The following is a 27,010-nucleotide window of genomic DNA, read 5'->3' as shown; positions in this document are numbered from 1 at the left end:
GCCCACCAGTGGATTACCCTGACGGGCTGCGTACGGACCGCGGGCTGCAGGTTGCCCACCACTGAGTTAGGATCTGGCTCTAACACCTCACTATTTAGTCCCATTTGAGTTCAGAATACATTTTTTAAAGTATGATAATGAATGGGATTTTTACTACAAAGCAGAGAGAAAATCAGATCTATTTCCCAACAGTACATGAATATCCCTATTGCTATACAGCAATCTCGTCAGATTGCTGACTAAATGTCCTTTTTTCACCAGTGCTCATCAAATATTAATAGCATTGCTCTAGCACTTATGTCTTATTGTATTAGGGAATTTCTCTCCTCCCTTGCAGCAATTACATATTTTTGCTGTCCATTGATGCCTGAACATTAGCAATTCTACCAGTTCTCTGTTTGCGAGAAGGAAAATGTTGACGCTGCAAAGAAATCTCATTTTACTTCTTTGTGTGTGTGTGTGTGTGTGTGTTTCCTGTAAGGAGGGGTTACTTTCCGTCTCAGGATCAACAATAACAGTACAAAAAGGGCTGGTCTACACGGGGGGGGGGGGGGATTGATCTAAGATACGCAACTTCAGCTACGAGAATAGCGTAGCTGAAGTCGACGTAGCCTAGATCAACTTACCTCCCATCCTCACAACGCGGGAGCGATGTCTGCGGCTCCCCTGTCGACTCCGCTTCCGCCTCTCGCTCTGGTGGAGTTCCGGAGTCGACAGGGAGCGCATTCGGGGATCGATTACTACCCGCCGATCCGGCGGTTAGTGAAGATGTACCCAAAGAGACCATTTCAAAGTTAGAGTTGGATTTCCATATAACACTGAGTAGGTTAGAGCTATTTTACCCACCGGCTTACATAATAGAAAAGTTTATATTTTATGTTGTATAGTTAATAAACTAAACTTTTATGCATCTGCTCTAAATGCTAATCTGCTCAGCTTTCAAGGGTGAAGTAGAGTGAATGACCATGGCCAGTAGGCAATCTATCCTATTTTCCAATACAGTTGACCAAAGTTCTTTTTTACTGCAGAATAGTTTGAAGTGAATTGTAAGGTCACTCCATTCCCCAGCTCTCTGCACACCAGTATTTTGACCATATTTTAATAGAAATCTCATTCCCAAATGGTACAAATTTGTAATGAAAAGAGAGGCTATTAATGGTAACCTGACCTCTCTACCTATCCGCCCCTCAGAGTATCATTGAATACAGAGATGAAATGATATTGACAAATGTACGTTACAAAAATAAAGGGCCAAAGTCAGAAGCGAGTCAAATAAATCTACACTGATATGACATATACTTTCTTCCGGTCCCTACAGCATGAGCGTTGCACCAGTTTAGACACTCTTGGACTCACATCCACATGTTAACATGTAACTTGCATTATCTCTAAATTTGATCCAAAGATATTTGCTAAAATTGGTATTAAAAAGCATCGTAGATGAAGTGTAGATAGAGAAGATACCTGAGGCCATCTTAAAAATGAAAGCAACTGCCCAGAAGTTAGTCGGGGGTCAGGAGCGTCTCAGGGACTCAGAATAGGATTGCTTCATTGGAGAATAAATTACTCTGTCGTCTGACCAGAAATTCCAAAGAATTTACAATTCTAGATCTCAAAACTGGGGTCTGGGGTGGGGAAGCCATTGTGACTTTGCAGGAATGGAGCAGCAATGGGACTTCAAAGGCAGAATGTCAAGAAAGTTAGGAGCCACAGAAGTAAAGAATTTAGGCTGAAATGGGCCTAGGTGCACAAGTGGTGTGAGAGGAGGAACAGGAGCCCTCACCCAACCTTGCACCAACCACAATCATTAAAGCAGCTCGTCAAAGCCTTTCACTGCTTCCTGCATATTGTATTGTTACTGGGGCCTAATTTAACGCAGCCTAAATTTAATCAGCTCCACTATTCACTCAATAGGGGAGGGATCTTTTCCGGTCTTTGGCTTTAATAGTGAACATGGGGAAGTAAATATCCCTATGAGGCTGTCTGTTGCAGACAGGTTCTCAGGATTTTATTTTTATTTTTAAAACACAATGATTATAAAGTGGTAACTGGGAACAAAAAACATTCAGCAAATATTTTAATGGCAAAACACAAAACCACGTAAAAAGGGATTCATTCTTAGCACAGCACTTACACAAAACACCTTACTACACTAACGATGTGAAATGAATGGAGGGAAACTATTGACGGAGGATGCCAATGGATTGAAACAATGAATGAAAGTTGTGGTGGAAACACAGACCGCTATGGGTACAGTACCGGGATTGTTCCTCATACGGAAATATGAAGACAAGGCGCCAAATTCTGGCTGGCAATCGGAGAGAGGCATAATGGATTCTCAAACATGTGCCTATGGGTCAATCCTGCAAGGTGCTGAGCACACTGGCCCTAATCCAGCAAAACACGTAAACACAGGACGTTATCCTACACCAGTGAAATCAATGCAGAGCTTTGCCATTGACTTCAGTGAGTGCAGGATCAAGCCGATACTTATCTTTACATATGTGAGCAGTCCCGCTGAAGTCAACGGCAGAACTCATGTGCTTGAAGTTAAGTATATGCTCCGTTGTTTTGCTAGATGGGAGCCATAGGCTGCAAAGTAATACTAATCAGAATGAGATCAGCCCTGTATATAGGCCTGGTAGTCTATTCCTACTGGGGCAAATCTTGAAGACTTTACTCAGTTTTCAGTCCGTCCTTATTCAGACTCAGGAGGAGTAGGCTAGGAAGTGGTAAAAACCTGATCCCAGAACTCTGCATTCTGTCCAGGAGCTGAAATAACCATGAGGGTGACAGGTTAAGTGAGTAAACATCATGAAATGATGACTGCCTTGGAAGGAGTACTGCAGAAAAGGATTGGGGGGCAGAAGGGTGGGTTGGTTTACAGTGGATCTCAAACTAAATATGAGTCAACAGTGTAATGTTGCCAAAAAAAAAAAAAAAAGGCAATCGTTCTGGGATGTATCCAAAGGAGAGTTGTAAGCAAGACACAAGAAGTAATTCTTCCATTCTACTCAGCACTGATCCAGCCTCAGCTGGAATACTGTGTCCAGTTCTTGGCACGGTGGACAAATTGGAGAAAGCCCAAAGGAAAGCAATAAAAATGATTAAAGAGTCTAGAAAACATGACATATAAGGAAAGATTGAAAAAATGGGGTGGTTTAGTCTGGAGAAGAGAAGATGGGAGGAGGACATGATAACAGCCTTCAAGTATATAAAAGGCTGTTATAAAGAGGAGGGTGCTAAATTGTTCTCCTTAATCATTGAGGACAGGACAAGAAGTAAAGGGCTCAAATTGCAGCAAGAGAGATTTAGGTTAGACATTAGGAAAAACTTCCTAACAGTAAGGGTAGTTAAGCACTGGAACAAATTACCTAGGGAGGTTGTGGGAACAGATTAGACAAATACCCTGTCAGGGATGGTCTAGATAATACTTAGTCCTGCCTCAGTGGAGGGGACTGGACTAGATGACCTATTGAGGTCTCTTCCAGTCCTACATTTCTATGATTGTGAGGTCACTGAGTGTATATACGTATAGATTTAGGCCACAAACCCTATTTAGGCTGGCCCAGAACTGTAATATAGAATTAGTATTGCAATAGGTGAGGCTCAGGCTATCTGTCCCTGCCCAGGCAAAACTCCAGATGACTTCATAGGTGTAAGTACCACAGATATGGGGCCTAATTCTCATTTCTGCTAAGGCCCCTTCACATGCCTCTGAAGGTATAAAGAAGTCTTAAACTGGGTATAAATGTCATTTTCTCCCACTTTAGGTACTTTGATGCTATTTATCTAAACACTTATTTTTCACTCCTTTTTCTGATCTTTAAAATTTGATACACCATACACCCTGCCTGCCACTGTTCACAATATTATGCCTTATAAATTGTATAGGCCTGATTTTCAGACAATTTACGCACTCAAATTTATGCTCAATTACATGCCTCATTTGCACACGCAGTTGCCATGATTTCATGCACTAATCCCAAGTGCCTAATTTTTGCCATCCTGGCATGCATCTACTTGCAGTCATAGTAACTGTGGGCACAAATTAGGCACACACAAATAAGAAGTATCAGAGGGGTAGCCGTGTTAGTCTGAATCTGTAAAAAGCAACAGAGGGTCCTGTGGCACCTTTAAGACTAACAGAAGTATTGGGAGCATAAGCTTTCGTGGGTAAGAACCTCACTTCTTCAGATGCAAGTAATGGAAATCTCCAGAGGCAGGTATAAATCAGTGTGGAGATAACGAGGTTAGTTCAATCAGGGAGGGTGAGGTGCTCTGCTAGCAGTAGAGGTGTGAACACCAAGGGAGGAGAAACTGCTTCTGTAGTTGGATAGCCATTCACAGTCTTTGTTTAATCCTGATCTGATGGTGTCAAATTTGCAAATGAACTGGAGCTCAGCAGTTTCTCTTTGGAGTCTGGTCCTGAAGTTTTTTTGCTGTAAGATGGCTACCTTAACATCTGCTATTGTGTGGCCAGGGAGGTTAAAGTGTTCTCCTACAGGTTTTTGTATATTGCCATTCCTGATATCTGACTTGTGTCCATTTATCCTCTTGCGTAGTGACTGTCCAGTTTGGCCAATGTACATAGCAGAGGGGCATTGCTGGCACATGATGGCATATATAACATTGGTGGACGTGCAGGTGAATGAGCCGGTGATGTTGTAGCTGATCTGGTTAGGTCCTGTGATAGTGCTGCTGGTGTAGATATGTGGGCAGAGTTGGCATCGAGGTTTGTTGCATGGGTTGGTTCCTGAGTTAGAGTTGTTATGGTGCGGTGCGTGGTTGCTGGTGAGAATATGCTTAAGGTTGGCAGGTTGTCTGTGGGCGAGGACAGGCCTGCCTCCCAAGGTCTGTGAAAGTGAGGGGTCATTGTCCAGGATGGGTTGTAGATCACTGATGATGCGTTGGAGAGGTTTAAGCTGAGGAAATCCACCATGATTTCAACAGCTTCCACCCCACCATCAACCTCAGCCTGGACCAATCTTCACGGGAGGTCCACTTCCTGGACACCACAGTACAAATAAGCAATGGCCACGTTAACACCACCCTATACCGAAAACCCACCGACCGCTATGCCTACCTTCATGCCTCCAGCTTCCACCCCGGACACACCACACGATCCATCGTTTACAGCCAAGCACTGAGGTACAACCGCATCTGCTCCAACCCCTCAGACAGAGACCAACACCTACAAGATCTTCACCAAGCATTCTCAAAACTACGATACCCACACAATGAAATAAAGGAACAAATCAACAGAGCCAGACGTGTACCCAGAAGCCTCCTGCTACAAGACAGGCCCAAAAAAGAAACCAACAGAACTCCACTGGCCATCACCTACAGCCCTCAGCTTAAACCTCTCCAACGCATCATCAGTGATCTACAACCCATCCTGGACAATGACCCCTCACTTTCACAGACCTTGGGAGGCAGGCCTGTCCTCGCCCACAGACAACCTGCCAACCTTAAGCATATTCTCACCAGCAACCACGCACCGCACCATAACAACTCTAACTCAGGAACCAACCCATGCAACAAACCTCGATGCCAACTCTGCCCACATATCTACACCAGCAGCACTATCACAGGACCTAACCAGATCAGCTACAACATCACCGGCTCATTCACCTGCACGTCCACCAATGTTATATATGCCATCATGTGCCAGCAATGCCCCTCTGCTATGTACATTGGCCAAACTGGACAGTCACTACGCAAGAGGATAAATGGACACAAGTCAGATATCAGGAATGGCAATATACAAAAACCTGTAGGAGAACACTTTAACCTCCCTGGCCACACAATAGCAGATGTTAAGGTAGCCATCTTACAGCAAAAAAACTTCAGGACCAGACTCCAAAGAGAAACTGCTGAGCTCCAGTTCATTTGCAAATTTGACACCATCAGATCAGGATTAAACAAAGACTGTGAATGGCTATCCAACTACAGAAGCAGTTTCTCCTCCCTTGGTGTTCACACCTCTACTGCTAGCAGAGCACCTCACCCTCCCTGATTGAACTAACCTCGTTATCTCCACACTGATTTATACCTGCCTCTGGAGATTTCCATTACTTGCATCTGAAGAAGTGAGGTTCTTACCCACGAAAGCTTATGCTCCCAATACTTCTGTTAGTCTTAAAGGTGCCACAGGACCCTCTGTTGCTTTTTACAAATAAGAAGACGACCAGTCCTATCTTTGTACTTTTCTTTCCTTCTATGTAAAACTTCAATTTAATAAAAAAAATGTTGTTTGTTTTCTTGGCAAAGGAACATTCTGTTTAATGTGTGTATACGGAACGTTAGCAATGTTTAATGCCATTTAAGAAAGCAACAATCAGAACATTTGATTTTTTAGTTTTGGGGATTGTACTGAAGGAATAAGCATCATGGATTGTTTTTTGGTATGATTTTATGTAGACTTGAATGGGAAATGTATTTTTAATACTTGTTTAAGTAACGCCTCCAGCCTACTCCTTCTTGGATTACTCAGAATTGAAGGACCCCAAAAAATAATCTACTTAGACATAGCCAGCTTGACTCTGAATTCCCTTCCACCAAAACCAATGGAGTTGCACCATCAAAAGCCATGTGAACAAGAACAGAATCAGGGTCTGTCTCCCCGGAATTGAAGCACAGCATATAGAATCTAGCAAAAACATTACCAAATTCACACGAAGGAAACATATCCTTATGAAATATTTACCATGACGCTTCATAATATTCCAAGTTATGCGCTACTTTAAAGAACATCGGTGGCAGTAAGATTTTTCCTTTCCCTCATTTCATTTTTGGTCACGGTGTTTTGTTTTGTTTGTTATTTGCTGTAATTTGGTGTTTACTTTTATTTATTTATTTACCCTATACATCTATAATAGCTGTCTCTGGCATGGACCGCAGCCATTTCACTACTAGGCTATATGAAGACAGCACAGACCAACCCGCTAACATTTTGTTCAGAGGTTAGGTTTAAATGAAGTTTACTTTTTTTAATGATTTATAAAAGTTGGGAAGGTTTTTGTTTTCTTTAGTGGTTACGAAAACCCAGAAGGCCAGGTTGTAGCTTCGACACTCAGGCCAGTGCTGGGTGCAGAGCGAAGCTACCTTGCAGGGGAGCTACTGGAAATGTACTCTCATTCCACCACCTTCAGGAGGGTACAGTATTAATGCCTCCATGCACTTGCCCACTCCCCAGCCCTGAGCAGTGGGCAAATGGGTGTAACTATGTCTGTGCCCACATGGTGGCCGGCACTTCAAGGGTCCTTAGCACTAAGTGCAGTCCATGGGCTCAAGAGACTAAGTTTTATATACATTTTAAGCAAATGTATGAACTCATTGGATAATATTTAAAGTTCGCGATCTAGGCCATTGCAGACTTTGATTTTCACTGATAACGCAAAGTACTGCATCGTTTAAATGGTATTAAACTGCTTGAAAGTCTGGAAGTCTTACAGTGGGTTTTTATAGTGGGATAATATTTATAAAGTAAAATATTGCCTCTCAGCTGTGGCAATGCCCTGTATTTAGAACTGCTGAAACATTCAATCCAGTGAATAATTATTTTGTTCTTTTGATTTTTTGTTCCCTGCCTGAATTATAGATGAAATAAACTGAAACCTTTAGATGTTATCGGTCTGAATGTTCTCCATCTCCCTGAAGTAGAGAAATAATCTGCTTCTTGCTTTTCGTTGTGAATTCATTGCTGACTTCTGTCTTATTTTATGACAGCAAATGGAACATCAAGCAGTCAGCTGTCTACACCCAAATCCAAGCAGTCTCCAATCTCCACACCTACCAGTCCAGGGAGCCTCCGTAAGCACAAGGTATTACGTTTCTTATACCTTACTAAAACTGTTCCTAGCTACATATACCTAGACATAGAGACAAAATGGCTAAAACAAAGCCACGTTCTTGGGTGGCATAACTCCATGGGTTACACCCTCAGAGAATCTGGCCCATTACCTAGAATCTTTTTGTTTTCAAAGACTAAAAATCCACCGTGAGTACCTGTAAATGCACTTTGTAGGCTAATAAGGCAGTATGTCAGTAGCGCTGACTTTGGGAAGCTTTTTACTGAATGTAACAGAAGTGAGGGCTGTTTCAGATGGTTGTTTCCTCTGCAGCTGTTTTTAGCATTGGCCTTAGGAACAGCTTGTGCCTGTTTTCACATACAGTCAGTTTGGTACGTGTGGTTCTCTCCACGTTCCCCTGAACAACAGGAACAAGACCAACAAATCAAGGATTGGTATATCCCCGTGAACCTCTGCTGCAAGGAATAAATGAACAGAAGGAAATGCAAGGCCCACAACTTTGGCCCCTCTCACTGTCCATCAGAGCTGTTGTCAACACTTGCACACCGCTGCTGCAAAAGCTAATGGAGAATCAGGATGGGTGTTACTTAGTTACACCAGAATTTCCTATGGAACCACAGCTGGGGTTCTCACTCTATACATGCAACACAGAACAAAGCCCTTCATTTTCTAAGCACTTAATCCAGTACCTTTCACTAGCACTAAATTCACACAGTGCTGCATTTTCTTACCTGTCAATTCAAATTTCTAGTAGTTGTAAAATTTTAGGGCAAAACTCTAACCGCCGCTGAAGGTCTGTAATCTGCCATACAGGTTAAAACTGGACCCAAACTGCAGAATTCAGAACCGAGTCCAGATGAGAAGCTCCCTAAAGTTAGGGGACTGTTTGGATCTCAGCTGTTGGTTTGAACTTATTCTCAGTATCACATATTTTGCATTAGACCGTCTTGCCGGACTACCAGTGCTATAGGTGGGAGTTCCGTGTGAGCTACTTAATAACAATATTTATGTTTGTAAAGTCCTTTCATTCTGAAAGGATCCCAAATCTCTTTACAAATGTCATACTTTCAGCACTGCTGAAATACATCCACCTTTAGGTGGATGGTGTATAATTCTGGGTGGGAGGGGAGATGAGGAAATTACATTTTGGCCAAAGATCTTGTGGCAAATTCCTGCTCTTACAAGTAGTGTCATGAAATCCTTAATGTCCCCATAGTAGAGATAAGATGTTGGTTTTAAGATCACATCCAAAACTGCACGGAACTCCGTTTATAACCCCCAGACAAATGAAGGGGCTGAACCGACCTTTCTGTGACTTAAACCCATGGCTCTGGGGTGTAGTGGTAGGATGGGCCATAGATCACTGATCCATGCCCTCTATTTCCGAGACAGAGAGAATGACCCCTGATATAGATCCCCAGTGTGGATCCGAGAGGATAATTGTGTCCTTAAACTGTATCACTCTGAAATAGTTTCTGGTGTAGTGATATGCACATTCTTCAAGTAAACCTTTCTATCTTGAAAAGCCTAAAGTGCTGGCAACTCTACACAATGAAAGAAATGTGCACGTCTAAGTAGTGAACCTAATATTGCCTTATAAGGAAATTTAAAAAACAATAACTTTAGGTCATGCTGTATTTTACAGGCTACAAATTACTGTGTAATTACATTCTGTGATAATTCCTTTCTGGTGCAATGACTGCTTTTCCTGGTAACATCCTTTCATTTACCATGTCATCGGAAGGGCAGCAGGGAATTTTGTTACATATCTGTGAACTTGTGCTGCTGTCATCTATGACCACAGGTGGATCTTTTGTTAAAGGGTCCCTCAGCACTCACAGTAACTGGTTCTGCTGCTCAGCCACCCTTTTGACTGCATCCAGTTTGTCTTTCCCACTGGCTTCCTCTGATCTCTTTTCTGGGCTACGCTACCCCACAGACTGGGTATCCTCTTCTCCAAGGTGTCCTCACTGAATATAAAACACATGCTAATTGTTAATTTCAGGGTTGAAATTCTAGACCCATTGAAGTCAATGGGAGTTTTGCCATTGACTTCAATGGCATCAGGATTTCATCCTAGATCTTCCTTTGAAATAAACAGTCCTCTTCATTACCTGACTCTTCTGCTCTCCAGTCGCAGGTGGTTTTCTTTATCTCTCTGATAGTCTCCAACTCTCAGAGAGAGCCCTACAAAAGAATTAGGCAGTTACTTGGTTAAATCGCTGCTGTGCATTTTCTGAAATCAGAGGACTGTAAATTTTTTTATTGAAAACAGGTGGGTCTCTTAGTAAAGAAGAACAATGATCAACATTCCTCATGCCTCCTTACTTCCTCATGGCTGAGGGCTAGTCTTACGCTTCAGTATAGGTGCCACAAGTACTCCTGTTATTTTTGCGGATACAGACTAACACGGCTGCTACTCTGAAACATGGTAGAGGCAGTCACTAGTAATGGATATAACATTTTAATTGACCTTTGATGCATGGAGGGTTTAAGCCGGTGGAAATAAAGCACTTTGGGCTGAAATTTGGATGTATTCAGGAGCACATTTCTTGAACAGATTCTGATTTTCAGGTTTGTGTGGCCCCATTGCTAAAGGCTGGGAGTGAACAATTTAAAAAAATGTCCTTTTTTTAAAATTACAGACACCACCCTACTTTTGGCACTCAAATGTAATTGAATAAACAAATGGCCCTGGCAGTCTGAGTCTGCGGTAGAGGGGGCTGAATTAAAACAAAACCTTGGAATAATCATAAGACAATGAGGTCTGAAAATCAGCTTAGTCAGGAGTTGACTAAGCCAATGAAAAGAATCCCATTGCTCATTATGGGCCATTCTGTGCAATCCTTACTCACTTTGAGTGGTGCATTATTCTTTGAGTAGTCCCTATTTGAGGATTAGGGTGGTTGACTGAGGATCAAGGTGAGTAATGGGATTAGAATCTGGCCTGTAGTAATTATGGGTCTGAATAAAAGCCCAGTGAAATCAATGGAAAGTCTCCCATTAATTTCAGTTGCTTTGATGAACTACATAGCATGTAGGACCTTAAGGCATGGCCCCTGGTTTGGGACAGTGGAGTCATACCAGCGGAGCAGTACTTCCCAGAGATCCCTACACCTTAGACATACATAATATCCAGTGAAGCTGGGGAAGCATGAGCTGGAGGCTAGCGTCTGAAAATCTTGGCACTTTGCATATTTCAGTCAGATCCTTAATGTTATTGTAACGTACATTCTTACGATGAAATGAGCATGTTCAGCATGGACTTCTAGGGCCTGACTTCACTGAAGTCAATGAAAAGGCTCCCATTGATGTCAGTGGGCTTTGGATTAGGTCCTTAATACCAAATTTTTAGCCAGGCTGTCTGGTCTTTGAATTTGCATTCTCACTTTTTCACATGCAACTGATTGTGGCTGCCAAAGTGTGTGTGAATCAATTTAGTGCATGCAAAAGGGCATTTCCCTGTACATCTGGGTGTTAGTACACACAAAACAAGTGCACAATCTCTTCTGCTGGTACAGTCGGATGTGTGTGCAAAGTGCAAGGTGTAGGCTTCAAAAGTAGCTCTTAGCGATTCCTATAGAATGCCTGATCTTTAATAGTGCTGTACGAACACTTCCTCAATCACATAATCCCTGTAGAAAATACCTCTTGCTGGTGAAAGTAGCAGGGGTTAAGGAACAATCAGTCACTTGTCTCATGGGGGCAGCTCCTGGCCCACAGCCTGCACACAGCAGTTGTTCATGTATTTTTCAGGTGTTTAAGGCTCCCTTTTATACCTCAGTAATCAACGATATGAAAAGACTTTTCAAATATTGTAGGGGTTGGGGTTCCCCCCCCCATCCAGGCTTATAACTAAAATTATAAACTCACCTTGTTTAATGTTTTATTTATGTTTGTTGCCTAGTTGGCTCTGGACCATTCTAGTGAATTCCCATAGAAAATTTACAATTGACGGTGATTACTGAGAGCAGAGCTGATCAACAACAGGCTTCTCCACTGAATTAACCGTAGACATGAATGTAACCTTTCATGTGTCATCGGTTTGTTTCCAGGAGCTATTCTAGTGCTTGATAAAGAGCTTTATCTTTCCCTTTTATCTGTTCTCTTAGGAAATCCCCCATCCCAACCAATGTTTTGAGGCTTGAGGTGTGTATAGAACCTCCCCCCACCCCGTAAAATTCTTTGTGCTTTGCTGTGTTTTGATAATAGCCCCTCTCTGTGCATAACACAGCATTCAGTAAGGAACAAGGAGAGCTTTAGCCTTCTTTAGTGATAGTTTGCATACATGGATCCATATGGGACCTTTTAAGAGGTGGGACCAGATCAAAGCCTAAAATTGGAACTTTGGAGTTCATATCCAGAGCCAGATGTGGTAGCCTGGACTAATTTTTAATTCCATCATGTATAATTATTATGGGCTTGAAATAAAGACCATCTGATAGAGCATGTAATAGCCCCCTCAACTCTCTAGAGACAGCTGTTCTAGAGAAGTTGCATAGGGGCAGCTGTCAAATAAAGGTAAGACTCTTTATTCTGGACCTAGGTTCAAGCTGACCTGGATCACAAAAGATTCTATTGATTCTTGCAAAATCTAGCACAGATTGACACTGTGTGAGAAGTGGCTAAAAGGTTCTTCTCAAATTACCACTGCCTTTTGTTAATGAGATATTCCTGCTCCACCATGCATGTAATCTGCCATGGTTTCAGTCCTGAACTCCTTAGACAATAGGTTTGTCCATTTGTAGTCCCATGTAGAAGACTTCAACCTTGTTCACAGGAAGTGGTACTCCACTGAATTGAATCATAGAGCTGTCTCCTTACTATAAGATTAAGTTGGAAACTGATTGTGGGAGTTAACACTTTCTTCTTTCTTCTTACAGGACTTGTACCTGCCTCTGTCCTTGGATGACTCTGATTCCCTTGGAGATTCCATGTAAAGGAACACAATGCTAATTGTCCTTAGTACAAGCTATGTTTAAAATACAGTACAGTACTTCTGCCAAAAGAAGCAGATAGGTGACTGGTACTTTCAAATCAAAGGACACAAAGTTATATGTCATTTTTTTTCTGTGATTTTTCCTCCGTGCCACAAATCGACACCTATCAACTAATAGGGATAGAGTGATACCATCCTTCTGAGTAATTATATAGGGATGCAAAATGGGCATTGCCAGCAATCTGACACCAATGATCTCATGCATTTCCCCTTTACTTCAATGTTTTTCTTCTGCTCTAAGTTCTTGAGTTTACTATTGACTGCAGAAAAGTTGACAGTTCCCACTAGAAATACATAAATAAATCTTTCGCTGATCAATTCTAAAGCTAAAAGAAAACAAATACTAATCTCCACCTTTTCAAAATGCTGATGAATGCTAGCAGCTCTCTGAAAGCAGATCTGCTTCTAATTTTGCATCCCTGGTTTTAGCACCTGCATGCTGTCTAGCACCAATTTCTGTTACTGAAGGGTAGGGAGAGAGATGACTTGTTGCTATGGTAAAAGATGCTTAAGATGCCAGCAGAATGTGAAACAAAGGAGTTTGGACAAGATTCAGAAATGCTGCATAAAATGCTAAGTAAAGTTTTTATAGCACAGTGATTACATTATAAATTTATGTATTGGGTCATTTTCTAATAAATAAGCAAAGATATATATACATGTCAGCTGAGTGGTGAACCAGGTTTCTCATGTAACCCAAAGATAATGCTGGCTGATATCAAGTTATTATACCTGCCATATGGTATCTCTCTATCTCTGCTTATAACATTAATGCCTTGTAAACAGCCAACACTGAAAACACTGTGAGAATTTGTTTTCAGGTCTGACACCTTTAGGTCGCTTTTTGTAGCAAGAAACCAATACACTTTTTATAAAAAAAAAACAAAAAACTTGTATCTGTGTTTTGGGAGTAAGTATTCAAGCTCCTTTTTTATAAAAGCTGGTGATTTTCTTTTGTTTAAAAAACACATTCAGAAAAATTTACAAAAAAAAAAAGCAAGCCAATTGCAAAACAGTAATAACTGTGTTTAGAAATCATGTCATCACTGCCAAACAGAAGAGAAGTCAATTCAAAATAATGAATGTTTTGATAGTTTTTTTGTAATGTTTAAACTTGCATTTTTGGTCTATACAATTCAATACCCCTAACTATGGTCAGATGCTCTAATTATATTACAAATGGAATTTTGTGATATTCAAAGACGGTATTTTAAGAAACTCATATTGGGGGGGGAAACAAACTGGTATGGAATTTAGAGAAACCTTTCACTTTTATTAATTACTAATGACTCCTGCAGGATGCAAAGTTCATGTATTTACAAAATGCTGGTGGTTTTTACTACGCTTAGGCTTTACTGGCATAGGTTAGTTCTTTCAGTGAACCTGACTACTACAAAACTTTACCTGGGTACAGTACTGCAAATAAACCTTTTGTTGTTATTGTTTTTACTTTTATTTTAACTTTGTTTCAGCAGATATGCAGATTATTTTATGTCCTTGCAATCCCTGGTCATTAGAATGAATTATGAAGTTGTGATATTGGATGCTACACGAATGCTTGGCAATAGGATGACACCGTTTTGTTCCTTCATTTGTGCCAGGATGCCATTCCATATTTTTTGTTTTTTCCATTGCTACCATTAACACTCTGTACTGGCTGCATCTTTTATGATGATGTGTATAATGCAAGGTGGTTTTTTTAAAAAAAGAAAAAAGAGCTGCGTGTGAGATGATCCAAAACAAACATTGGAGTTACCCAGAGGTTTGAGTTATTTTGCACCAAATTTGCACCTACAGTCTTGAGCCCACAATTATTTGCACCCACAATTTTGCATGAGAAATCATTTGTTCCCACGAAAAACTTAATTTAAATGTGTAACCCTCTGACCACTTTGGGGTTAAGTGCCCATTTGACCTATTGTATTAAGATATTTGACTTCAATGCAGCTGGACGAGGGTTCATGTTCTTTCCTGGTTAAAGCTTCTTGTTGGGGAAGGACAGTTTTGTGAACAAAGCACAGGAGTGTTGTCAGGTGATCTTAGTTCAGCTCTTGGCTCTGCCAGATTTGGTGTATGAACTGGAGCAGGTCTCTTAGTTTCTTGGTGCCTCATTATATTTATCTGTAAAATGAAGATAATAACTGCTCTATTTGACAGGGGCTGGTGAGGCCGAATGTCCATTAATGTTTGTAAAGTGCTTTCAGACCCACTGATGGAAGGTGCTTCATAACTGCAAGGTTTTACTATTTGTGGACACAAACCTGGTTATTTTAGGGGCTGATGGTTGGGTGTATGATCAAGTGGATTTGAGAGACCTATTTTAGAGACCATCCTTGAAAATATGGCTCTTTAAGTTTAAAGGCATCATAGAACAAATTATTTATGCCAACAATACTACTGACTACAGCCTGTGTTACACTGAGAAGTCAAATTTGGCACAATGGAAACTGGCTTCCTCTTAGCTTCTCTGTTAGGAATCTTGAAGCTCCCCACCACCAGTTTTCCCCCAGGGCCTTCCTAAAGGCTCTGAATGGTAGCCACCATCCTATCTGTTAAAGATGACTGAGCAGTTCTGCAGTGACAATGATGCTTCTTAATGAGGCAGAGGAGTGGTCACTTGAGTGACACAAGACGCTCCCACCCCATCCATGGTCTGAGTGTCTTGCCACTCATCTCCCAATCCCTGTCAGTTTAGGAGGCAAGAGACTAGCACCGAAAAATAAATCTGGGACTTCCTTATAGCAGTTCAGAACACTTATCAATAGCTCACTGGGAAATCCAAGTCTCTTATATCCATAAGCAGATATGAGTCATATTACTGACAGCAGTACTGTACGGTGCTTAAGGATGCATCAGAAAACTCAGTTTCTCTTCTCCAGGATCTGTCAAAATCAGTTTGCATGAGACAAAGCAGGAACCCAAAAACTGAATGGAACTTTGGGCAACCTACTATGTGGGTAGCTTAAGCAGAAGTAGATAGTTTTCCATCTGCCATGAACAGTGCTTAGATAATTAAAAAACAAACAAAAAAACCCTGCTAGTGGAACTTTCTAAAGAACTGTTACAGGCATTCTTTGTGAATTGCACTTAAAGTGATATGTCTAAGAACTTGATCCTGCAAATACACACTCATGGGAGGAGTTTTGCATGCTCAAGCACTACTCACATGAGGAAGGGTTCTTCAGGGCTGAGCCCGATGATCGTTTTTGAGCACACACTGCCTCAGCAAGGGAATTTACAGAGGCCTAATAGAAGAAAGCATTTTCTTCAGAGGGAAAATAATAGCCATTCAGTTGAGCAAAAGCCACAAGTAAAACAGGGTAAGAGGTCACACTCCCAGGTTTAAGATGCATTTCTCCAGGTAGAGATATCTGGACTATAGGTAGAGATCAGTGAGCATTTCAGAGGTAACACATAGTTAGTCTGTATGAATGCTGATATTGCATGAGTACTTGTACAGAAATGCATGTGGATTAGCGTCCATACGGTGCTAGGTTTTTTCCAGGATCCCTGGAATATAAAAAGAAAAGAATTATAGACAGTATACTAGTAATTTCAATATATAGGTGGCCCTGATTCAGGAAAGCATGTATGCATGTGCTTATTTATAAGCATGTGCTTAAATTCCATTTACTTCAGTGGGACTTAAGCACATGCTTAAGTGCTGTTCTGAATTGCGATGAATTCTGAATTACTTGTAGCATACTACTGCAGCAATTCCAGTCAAATTGAGTTACTTGGAGCAGACTATAGTAATGCCATGATAAACTTCAGCGTTCACTTCTAATTTTTTTCTTCCTTTACAAACACAAAACTCCTCAGGATATAAGGATTTGCCATATTCTATTATAAAAGCGCGGTCTGATTTCCCATATGAGGCTGTTTTAAATGTTTTCAGAGACTGAGTCACTATGATCGAATTGTTTAAAAACGATACATGAAGGAATCGTAAGCACTGTGTATTACATAGCTCTATCTGTAATTTACACTGTGCCTGATCTATTTCAGTGTCTATACATATTAAACAGTATGTATGCATATTTCAAGGCATATCCACATTAAGGAGGATTAGAGCAATGTCAGTGCCAGTTTTGTGTGTAGAAGATCAGGCCCAGAGTATTGCATCAAATTATAGATCCTTCTGAAACTTTTTGTTACTATCTGAATCCTAAAGTGTATGGACCAGCCACTTTGCTAGTGTGAATTGTGGAGCTACACCAGCTCTACCACCCGAGCAGCTAATCTAGTCTCCAATTTACGTGCATGAAGCCCCTAAGGTAGACTTTAAAGATTTCAGTGACTTGGTTTTAATGTGGCACATTTTTTGTGATGGGATGTCCGACTTCCTTCTGTCCTAAAAGTGTCTACGTTCCTAATCTCTGTACATTGAGTGTTGCCTTTTCCAGGGCTAGGAGCTCTAACTGTGTTACCCTCTGTGAGATCAGAAAAATTAGTTTAGCTCAGCTGCCACATCACTCTTTCACTGTGATCTGTGTGTCTCTCACAAACCACCGGCTGTGGTTTAGCCTTGTTTCAGTCTTACAATTTTTGAATGGGAAAAAGGGAGAGGGAAACTAAAAGATATTGGTGCGCAACCAAGCAATGTTACAACAAATAAGTTATTTTTAATACGGAAAAGGTGATGTAAAAAGTATGTTCTCCTTTAATATTATTAAATATAGGACCTCTTACATGATGTTTTGGTGGCTGCTCCTTATTGTCTTTGACCTTAGAAATGACATCCTGCTACATCATGTGGTAGCTCCTGACATTGCTCTTTTCGGGCCATACAATATCCTTGCTTACGTGCAACTCCATTGACAGGCATCAGTGGAAGTCACATTCTCTATTCAAGGGTACAGTATGATCCTTAAAGTTCAATCTTTCTTCCTTTAATGTCAATAAGAGTTTTGACATTTACTTCAATGGGAGCATGATAGGGTCCTTATATCTATCCTTCACCCACTGAAGTCAACGGGAGAGATGCCATTAACTTCAATAGGAGCAGGATCCACCCTTACAGAGAATAAATAAGGAAATAAAAAACAGGCAAGTGAAATACATGGAAATATAGTATAGCCACAGAGGAATCTGAACGTGCACATGGTGTAGTCTCCCCATGTATTAACAATCAAATGTAGGTAAGAGGGAACAAACTAGTTTCTTTCTTTAAATGATGATTTTACATGTGTTTTGAAAGTGATGAATATTCAAGTTATTTTTCTGGTTGTGGATCCAATATTAAAGCTGGTGGGAAGTTGCTTTTCAGGCTCCATGATGTCATCTGTATTTGGGAGCTAGATGGCTCACAGTGTTTGCAAATGAGACACAGAACTTTTCACCACTAGGTCTACATTGAGATTTAAGCCAATACAAAGAGCCAGGTGTGTTTGCAGTGGGGCACATGCTTTATTAGTGATAACCTTGAAACGATACAGCTAGCACTAAGTCTGTGTGTAGTGAGACCAACTTGATTAACTTCTTAAGTGCCTTCCAGCACATCTCCCCTGTTTGGGTTTCATAAACACTTGCTAATATTGAAAAGCCCAATAAGGTGTAAGTGTGAACTGGCAGCCAAGGTACGCTACCTGAATCTGGAGTTTGCTGAGATGATTATTCTGCTTCATATTTATTCAGCTGGGTCTGGGTTAGCACACTGTGAAAATGATGGTCTAGTTTATCACAGATTCATTCTACCTGGTGGCACTGATGCCCTCTCACAGCATGTCCATGGATTTGAGGGGGCCTTCTCAGTGGTGGGTCAGGATTGAGATGAAGCTGAATCCTGTTTCTCTGAAGGCAGCCTGCTGGGCGTGGGTTAGATAGGATTGGAGGGTTCTTGCTGCTCCAGTCATGGATCCTGTTGTTGGGTCTTCTTGCTCCCCACCGTCTCCCACTCCCACTTTTCTCCTGGCCTTAGCTCTGGTATATCTTGTAACATGTGTCTTCAGTTGTAAAGCTGGGTGTGGGATTCCTATAACTCTGCCTTTTTCGCTGAACACTTTAAGATCTGGCCATTCAGAATTTGATTGATGGGTCTGGTAAAGAAATCTTCATCTTCCGATCCGTTGTGCTGGCAAAACACCACATGCTAATGGTGTAGCTCTATGCGCTAAGAGACCCTAATGTGGTTCTGGAGCCTTTTTTCCTTAGAGCTTTTATTGTAACAACGGCTCTTTCAGATTCCCCATTTGGGGCAGGAAACGAGGACCATTAGTTGTTTGGTTAAGGTCAAAAGGCCTGGTTCTTATTTAAAGTAAGACTATTTTACACTGCTCTTAGAGTGAGAGTAAACTACACTTGTACCCATTGTGACGGCCTTTTGCACGGCCAGCGTGGTGTAAGGTGACCTTAGGGTAAATGAGCCTCAAGCCCATATTCTTAGCCTAGTGGATAGAGCACTGGACTGAGATTCAGCAGACCTGGCTTCTATTCCCAGCTCTTCCTTGGGCCTGCTGGGTGGCCTTAGGCAAGTCACTTCTCCTCTTGAGCCTCAGTTTCTGCATGATGGAAAGGGCTGTAGAAGAGCTAGGGATTCTTTTTATTTATTATGTAATGAAGTCCACAAACTGCACTGGAGCGAACCCACGGTCCATTATCCTTGGCAAAAGTTTCCAGAACTCATTATCACATGAACATGGTTTTTAATCTGTTAACCCCGTGTGTGGATGAGTTTGCAGGCAGATTAGCCACTTTCGCATATTGTGAATGGGAAGCTACTGCTACTCTCCTGGTGGTGTTGTTTAAGTTACATAGGTCGGTGTTTATCGGCTGCCTTTGTCTTTCTCTCAGCTCTCTGCTCTAATTGACACTAGCTTCTTTTGCACAAATTACACAGCTTTCCACCAAGTCCATTTTGGCTGTCCTGGACACCGGACTGTTTGATGTGCTCTTGTGCTGCACTTCATTACTTCTTTGTGAGCTTAATGGATCTTTCCAAGCCTTTCCTCTCTTTGATCCTCTGGTTTGATGAGCCTCTGTCCTTTTAAGAGCAGACCATCCACTATATCGATGCCTCATTTGTACTGCCAGTATTGTAGGAGCTGTTCAGGGCAGGGCCGGCTCTAGGATTTTTGCCGCCCAAGGCAAAAACAATTTTGGCCGCCCCCCCCCCCCGTTTTTTAATTACCCCCCCCCCCGGTCCCGCCTCAACTCCGCCCCTTCCCCAAATCCCCAGCCCTGCCTCCTCCCCCCAGGCTCTCAAGCCTGGGAGGGAGGGAGAGCAGCGGCGCGCGAAACGGCTGTTTCGCGCGCCGCGGCCGCTCGGGATCTCCCCCTCCCTCCCAGGTTTGAGAGCCTGGGAGGGAGAAGGAGACTCCGAGTAGCGGCGCGCGAGCGGCAGCAGCAGCGGAGGTGAGCTAGGGCGGCCAGGGCACATTTTTAGGGGCGGCATTCTGGCATCAGCCATGCCGCCCCTAAAAATGTGCCGCCCCAAGCACCAGCTTGTTTAGCTGGTGCCTAGAGCCGGCCCTGGTTCAGGGATTGCTCCCTTTCTTAGCCTGCCTGTCTCTGCCTATCTGCTTAAGTATCGGCAAGTCCTAGGACCTTTGTTGTGCTTGCTCAGTTTGAACTGGGTCGCTGGGAAGCTTTGACTTATCTGGTGTCTGTACAGCTTGAGTTCTATTAAAAATTCTTCTTTCATCACCGGGCTATGTGAGGAAACTCTGGAGAGAGCATCTGCCCACACAAGGCTTATCCTGGGAATGTGCAGTACTGTGTAGTTGAAGAGAAGTCAGTGCAGGTGGAATCTCAGTGTTTAGGAGGGTGGCTCATGCCGGGTCTTCAACCACAGCAAGGAGCTCCAGACAGGAGATTGTCATAAGCAAGGGAGACTGAAGAACAGACGAAGAAAGATAAAGGAATAATGACACTAGACTGTGCTTTCCCACTCATAGTGTGGACCCAATTCTGGCAATGGGGTGGAAATTGTCCACATCACTTCTGGCTCTCTCAAAACTCTTGACGAGTCCAGTCAATCCAACAGAAACCCCAGAACATCATTTCATGGTGACACCTAGGGCAATGGCCCAGACCCACAGCCAGGTCCCAAACTCCTGCTTCTGGGCAGAAAGATATTCGCATGCTAACCAATGTTTGCCTGTTTGGGGCCTATTTGTGCTACTAACCAAAATTTGGGCCCTGCATTTGTAAACAAGGAGCAAGCTTCATCACTGGAACTCTGGTGATTTCAAGGGCCTCACGCCAAGCAGACAGTGGGCCGGTTGTTGAAGTGTTACTGGTTTGGGAGCCGTTTATTGCTAAATCTCTTCCTGGGAAAGGATTGTCTTTCATCTTTTCTCTTAACATCTGTAGCAGGGCTCACCTATTCCTGCTTCTGCTCTCTAGCACAGTGAACAGGAACTCAAAATTCTGCAGCCAGTTTTAAAACTCCCTCAGGTTTGACAGTTTGCAGTGGAACAGTTGCAGCAGGAGGATCCCTAAAGGGAATTAACACTTTGCAGCTATTAGAGTCTGACAACTGAAAAAGAAAGTCAGCAGCATTAGAGAAAGATGCAGTGATGGTCAATGTCCTGGGAAACAAAGAAAGGAGACTCATTTCCGAGGGGGCTAGCAGGGAGTATTTGTTAGGAAGTGTTTACTGAGCGGTGGGATATGAGTGGGAACTTCATCATAATACCAGATCAAATGGAAAGGAATGCATAAGGCAGAGTGGTGGAAATGTCAGTCTTTGACACATGCAGAAATATAAATAAAGAGGGTAGAGAAACCAAGAATAATAAACAAAAGGGAAAGCCTTGGGTAGCTGAGGATCTACAGCTTGGCTCTGGGCTGAAAGCCAGCAGGGGGTCCCTGGCTGTGAGTTGTTCGAGTGCTCCATCGATGCCTAAACTGGATTGCAGCCTATCCGTGGTGACAATTCGTGTCCCGCTCCCCATCACAGAAATAAGGTCATATTTGGCCACGGGCAGAAGAACTTGATTTGAAATTCCTTTCCTCCCCCGTCCCTCTGTTCCGCTGGCACATGAAAGTCTGCAACATCCTTGAAAGAGGGGGGGAAACTGCATCCCTTTGTCGAGTGGCAGCCCAGCCTGTGGTTTTGTTTTATTTTTATTTTTATCCCTTTGCATTGGACTAGAAATAGAAATGCAGCAGCACCGCCTGGTTCCCGAAAGGACAGGCTGGGTACTTGGGAGAGGGAAATTGCAAGAGATGCAAAAAAGGGTAATGAGGGCATGTCAGATCCTTCCCCAGGGAACCCAGCAAACTCTGGCAAAACATAGGCAGGGCAGGCCACTCTAGTCAGGCAAGAGCCACCGCATCCTCCTGAGGGAAGAGAATCTAGTTTTATTAGCTTGTAAAGCTGCGCAGAACAGAACCGCTGAGGTCGTTGACCTGCTGCTGGTCTTGATCACCGAGTCACTGGCCACACATGCAAATAGTTCAGCTCACCTGCACTGACCCCTTTCACCAGGAAATGCGAATGTATATAGAGTCAGATTCTGCAATGCTTATTCACACTGAGCAGTGCCTTACTGCATAAAGAGTCTCACTAATGTCATTAGAGCCGCTGGAGGAGCAAGGCAGTCCTCAGTGAGGTTGGGATGGTATAATCTTGCCCATGGCTTCCTGCGGTCAGTCAGTCACAGGAACTTCAGTATCGATGTTAATTTTTCGGCAGTGATTTATTTGTTGAGGGGGAGGGGTATCTTATGTGGGAGCAATTTGTTCCAATTTCATTATTTTACAGACAGTTTCTCTTTCCCTTTCTCTTGCATAGAAGCACTTTATTCCATTAGTAATCCCATTGGCTCCAATGGCACCACTTCTGGAGTCGGGTGCTATTCTACCTGTGCCAAGGTATCCGAATCTGGCCCATATAAAGTGGGAGTCCCCTTTTGTGAAGCTTCTGGTGGAATTGCTGTCTCGTTGTTGAGTTTCAAGCCATTGCCTCTTTGTTGTGTTGGGAAGAAAGGGACAGCGTCTTTCAATCACACAGGTGTCCATACTGGCCAGGCCTGATTGTAGTTTCTTGGCTTAAAAAAGAAGAAGAACGTAAACGAAAGTGAGTTTCAAAATGTGTTGGGTACTAGATATTCCCTGGCATACTGATATCCCTCTTAAATAGCTGTCTTCCTCGGCATTCATCACTGTTGTAGCAAAACACCCAGAGTTACAGCTATTGCACCTAATACATTCAGGAGAAAGTATGGCTAGAAGGAAGGATATGCACATAAGACCAAATTTGCAGCTGGTGTAACTCCTTTAACTTCAACAGAGTTACAGCATTTAACCCTCACAGCCAGGTCCAGTTACTTACTCAGGTAAAACTCTCCTGGATTTCAGTGGGAGAGTTGCTGGTTTTTTTGAACAAAGATTACAGGATTTTGTGTAGGAGATTCTACAGTAAGGACACAATATAACACTTGACCATATGAAACCCAGCAGAGTAGATTCTCTGCTGGCATAAAGGGATAAAAACTCCATTAAAGTAAATGGAGCTGAGTCCATTTATGCAAGCACAGATGTTGGTCCTATGTTTCAAAGACTGGTTGCTGTAAACAATCCCTATTGTGAATATTTAATTGTGGGGTCAATTTCCAGGATTATTTTAGCAGAATTCATGTTGGAAACTCCAGATTCCAGATAGATTCCCTGCATGCATCTGTAATACGTGAATCTTAAATGTTATGTATTGGTTTTATTGTGGCTAGTGATGAGGCAGCTGAAATGGTTCCATTCGGTTAAGCATCCGTCTGAAGGTCAGGCTGGGAATCTCAGAAAATCAGGCCCTCTCGTGAAGGAAAGCTGAATCTACTGAAGGCCTGATCCACCATTGACAGGAATTCGGGGCCCAAAGGGTTTGCAGGATGGGAAATAGCCTCTCTCCCACTATTTCTATTCCCAGTCCTAGCTGCAATCAAGAAGAATGGAGGTTTATGGGTTTGTTGGTTTGTTTGTTTTTTAAAAGAAAAGGTGTTTTCTTTTAACCGGATGTTTTTGAACATAAGAAAGAGCGTTCAGATTTGTTTCATTTTAAATTGTGGGGTAAACTCGAGGCTGGTTCTGATTTTATCCAAACTGGTTGGTCCATCTCTATTTGCAGCCAATAATTCCTTTAGTTTTATGCAGTAAAAGGTTATTGTCTTCTTTCAAAGAGTTGTTTAAACATTTCAGATATCCCAGATCTGGATCTCCGACCACGTAGCAGGACTCAGTCTCGGTAGTGCTCAATCTGCAAGAAGGCTATGTACTTTTGGGATTTGCCATGATGATGATGATGATGAGAGCAGAGTGGTTCATCTGGCACATGCAGTCATAACTGGATATGCTGGCAGCATTAGGTAGAGAGGGACCTGAAGCTGGTCCTGAAAATCCTTACATTTTAGGGACGCCCATATCCAGAGCCAAACTAAAGAGATGACTCCTGTCTCTGTAATGGGCCAAACTGAAATCTTCTATCCAGGTACCTCTGAACATTGAGGAAGTCCAGATTCAGATCAAAATTTCAAGTTTTAGGCCGAGTTCTAGGCCTGTATAGATTCCCTCTGACAAATGTACAGCCATGTCTTATTTGTAAAATTCCACCATAGCTGCTTTGCTGCCTCTGTTACTAACTGTAGGACAGCAGTCATGGATGGGTCAATATTCCATTTAACATGCAGGTGGCAGTCACGTTATGCACCCAGTAATGTCTCTGGGGTACTTGCAAAGCAGTACATCTTTAACAGGTTCTTTTTCTTTTCTTTGCTATGGAAACTCCTTCAGATTTAGTGTAATGTCTAATAATGTGTCCATTTGAAAAGAAGAATGTCTAGGGAAATAATTGCACTGTTAATCAATTGGTGTCTATAGATAACATGAAGCAGAAGTATTGAATGTAAGAACAAGAAAGCCTATGAGTAATTACAGTACATGCTGGATTCAGACGTGTAAATTGTTGTTAGTTCGCTTGTCATTTAAACTGTATGTGATCCAAGCAAATCTTTCACTGTGGCACTGCTAGTACGGGTGCGGTTGTCAGTTTAGAAGGCAACTTGAGGCCTCTTAGGAAGAGGAAACCTGTCTAGTTGAATCTCCTTCTATTCTGATACAATTTGGAAGTCAAAGACATGCTTTTCACTTCTTGGTGCCCTGTATCTTATAACACTGTATAGCCTAGAAGCACAAGAAAAGAGTACCAGCTGGATGTCTTTGTTGTTACTAGCATTTGCCTATTTTCTTAATCACAAGCTAAAATAAGCCACTCTCACCACGTTCTTCATGCCACTATTATCTGAAGAACGCGTATTGCCTTCATTCTTTACCCTGAACTTTGCAGTGCTTCGGTAGGCTGCAATTCTGTTGAGAAATAAATTGTGCTAAGGGAGGTGTGCAGCTGAATTGGAACCTGATCATTGATTACTGTCATGTCATTTATTGATTTTGTATCATTTCATCATTAATAACAAAGCTGCAATATAATATAACCGAGAGGCCATAATGTATTTTCTGTTGTCATTCAGATGGGGGGTGGGAGGATGGGGGAAGAAGGGGCTGAGTTTAAAGTTTAGCTGGCATACTTTAGACTCTCTGTACATAACCTTCGAGGACATGACAGTTGTAGGGATTGAGTTGTATTTTGCTAGACTGGTAAACTTCTTTTTGTTTTGTTTAAATAGTGATGTATTTAACTAATGACATGTTGTACAAAGCATTGTTAATTTAATGGATGTTTTGATTTTCCTATAACAGATCCATATAACATTTCATTTTGGCAAGAACTTTTCATAAGCCAGCACCAGTATTGCACACAGCATTAAGTTGACTAGTTATGCTTTTTTTGTGGGGGGAGAGGGATTTTTTTTCTTTGGACAAATAGCATTACCCATTGTTAACTTACTGCTTGGGGCTATATCTTGAATTTCCTTTTAAAATGAAATTTAATTTAAAGTTGCCTGTGAGGGATATGAACAAGCAAGAGGCTATGCCAAAATGTCTCAGTTGTATCATCTTGTAATATATTGCAGCTTTATGCCAATGATTCCTTGCTTATCTGTACACGGTACATGCATGTTTTGAACTAATTCTGCATTCTCCATTTGTGGTGAGTTATTTAGCATTTTTACCACCTTTTGTGCCATTCAACTTGTACAGAAAACATTTTTATTGATGTTTTAAAGGGTAAAAAAAACAAAAAACAAAAAAAAATTCTGCTCCATAGCTGTAAGTAGAACTCGATTACTTAGCTAACAGATGTAAATTAGTGGTCGTAGTATTAGAAACGCTAGGTTGCTAGTGAACAAGCTTTTGAGAGTAAATGCATGGTATTGTACATCTCATTTCTTAATTAATTCTTCCTTTACCTCTGAAAAGAAGATTCTCTCTCTCTCTCTCTCTTTCTGTCTTTCTCTCTGTCTCCCACTCTCTCATGGTTGTAAGTTACAGATTTGGGCATAAGTAAAATAATATACAACAAAGTTTGAAAAGCAGTTGTCAACAGGCTCTCCTGAGTATGTGTTACGTATCAAAGAACAATGCCTTTGGCACTCTGAATAGACACTGAACTTTAAAGTAAAACAGATAAAGATCAGTCACATATTGTCTTTGATTGAACTGTACAATTAGTTAAATATTCACAAGATCATATCATTAGTAAAAGATGTGATCTTATTTACCCATTTCAACAGAGGCGTTAGGCATGTGATGTATTTGCAAATCATTATGCCACATACATGTCTGTTTTTAATGGATATCGTCCCATAGGTCTGGAATTGCAGAGTTTGCATATGCTCTTTGATTTTACTGAATATTCAGTGGAAGGTCGGGGGATGAAATTGTGTTAACGGTTCTGAAAACACCTCCTCCTCTTCCACATTCCCAGACTCTGATTTCAATTTACAGGGTTTCTTTGGTAGTTGTGCCTCCGTTTGCAACAGAGGACATACAACATTAAAAGTTTGGAAAATATGGGGCCACTTACAAAGATGGGGTCTGTAAGAAACAAAGGAAACAGACATGAACAACTCCCCCAAAACCTACCAATCCTAGATCCGTGTGTCTATCCCTCATGCCTCTTCTCTCTTAGCAGTATTTCCTTTTGTTAGAAGACTTAACGTTCTAGCCCAAATTTCCATTTTTGTGAGGTGTTGTGAACTGTTTTTACTACTTGTAATAATCATCCCAGATCTGATAATACTTGTAATGCAATGCCATGCAGCAGAGAACCTGTCCACTTTCTAGCTTTGCTCTCAATATT

The 27,010-nt window shown here is 41.9% G+C and overlaps 1 protein-coding gene across 4 annotated transcripts in view; it reads left to right on the top strand.

Annotated features, from left to right (window-relative positions):
• Positions 1–12,754, top strand: part of DCX (doublecortin) — a 100,920-nt gene extending 88,166 nt beyond the window's left edge. For 2 of the 4 annotated variants that reach the window (XM_065411011.1, XM_065411010.1), the window contains exons 5-7: positions 7,732–7,826; positions 9,955–9,957; positions 12,698–12,754. In XM_065411011.1, the coding sequence (XP_065267083.1) occupies positions 7,732–7,826; positions 9,955–9,957; positions 12,698–12,754 (155 nt within the window). The remainder of the gene's footprint in view (positions 1–7,731; positions 7,827–9,954; positions 9,958–12,697) is intronic. The other 2 variants (XM_065411013.1, XM_065411012.1) reach the window with 1 other exon arrangement.
• Positions 12,755–27,010: the final 14,256 nt, after the last annotated feature.

Source organism: Emys orbicularis, chromosome 9, assembly GCF_028017835.1.
Source record: "Emys orbicularis isolate rEmyOrb1 chromosome 9, rEmyOrb1.hap1, whole genome shotgun sequence".
Classification (NCBI taxonomy): Eukaryota; Metazoa; Chordata; order Testudines; family Emydidae; genus Emys; species Emys orbicularis.
This window is presented reverse-complemented; position numbering and strand designations above follow the sequence as displayed.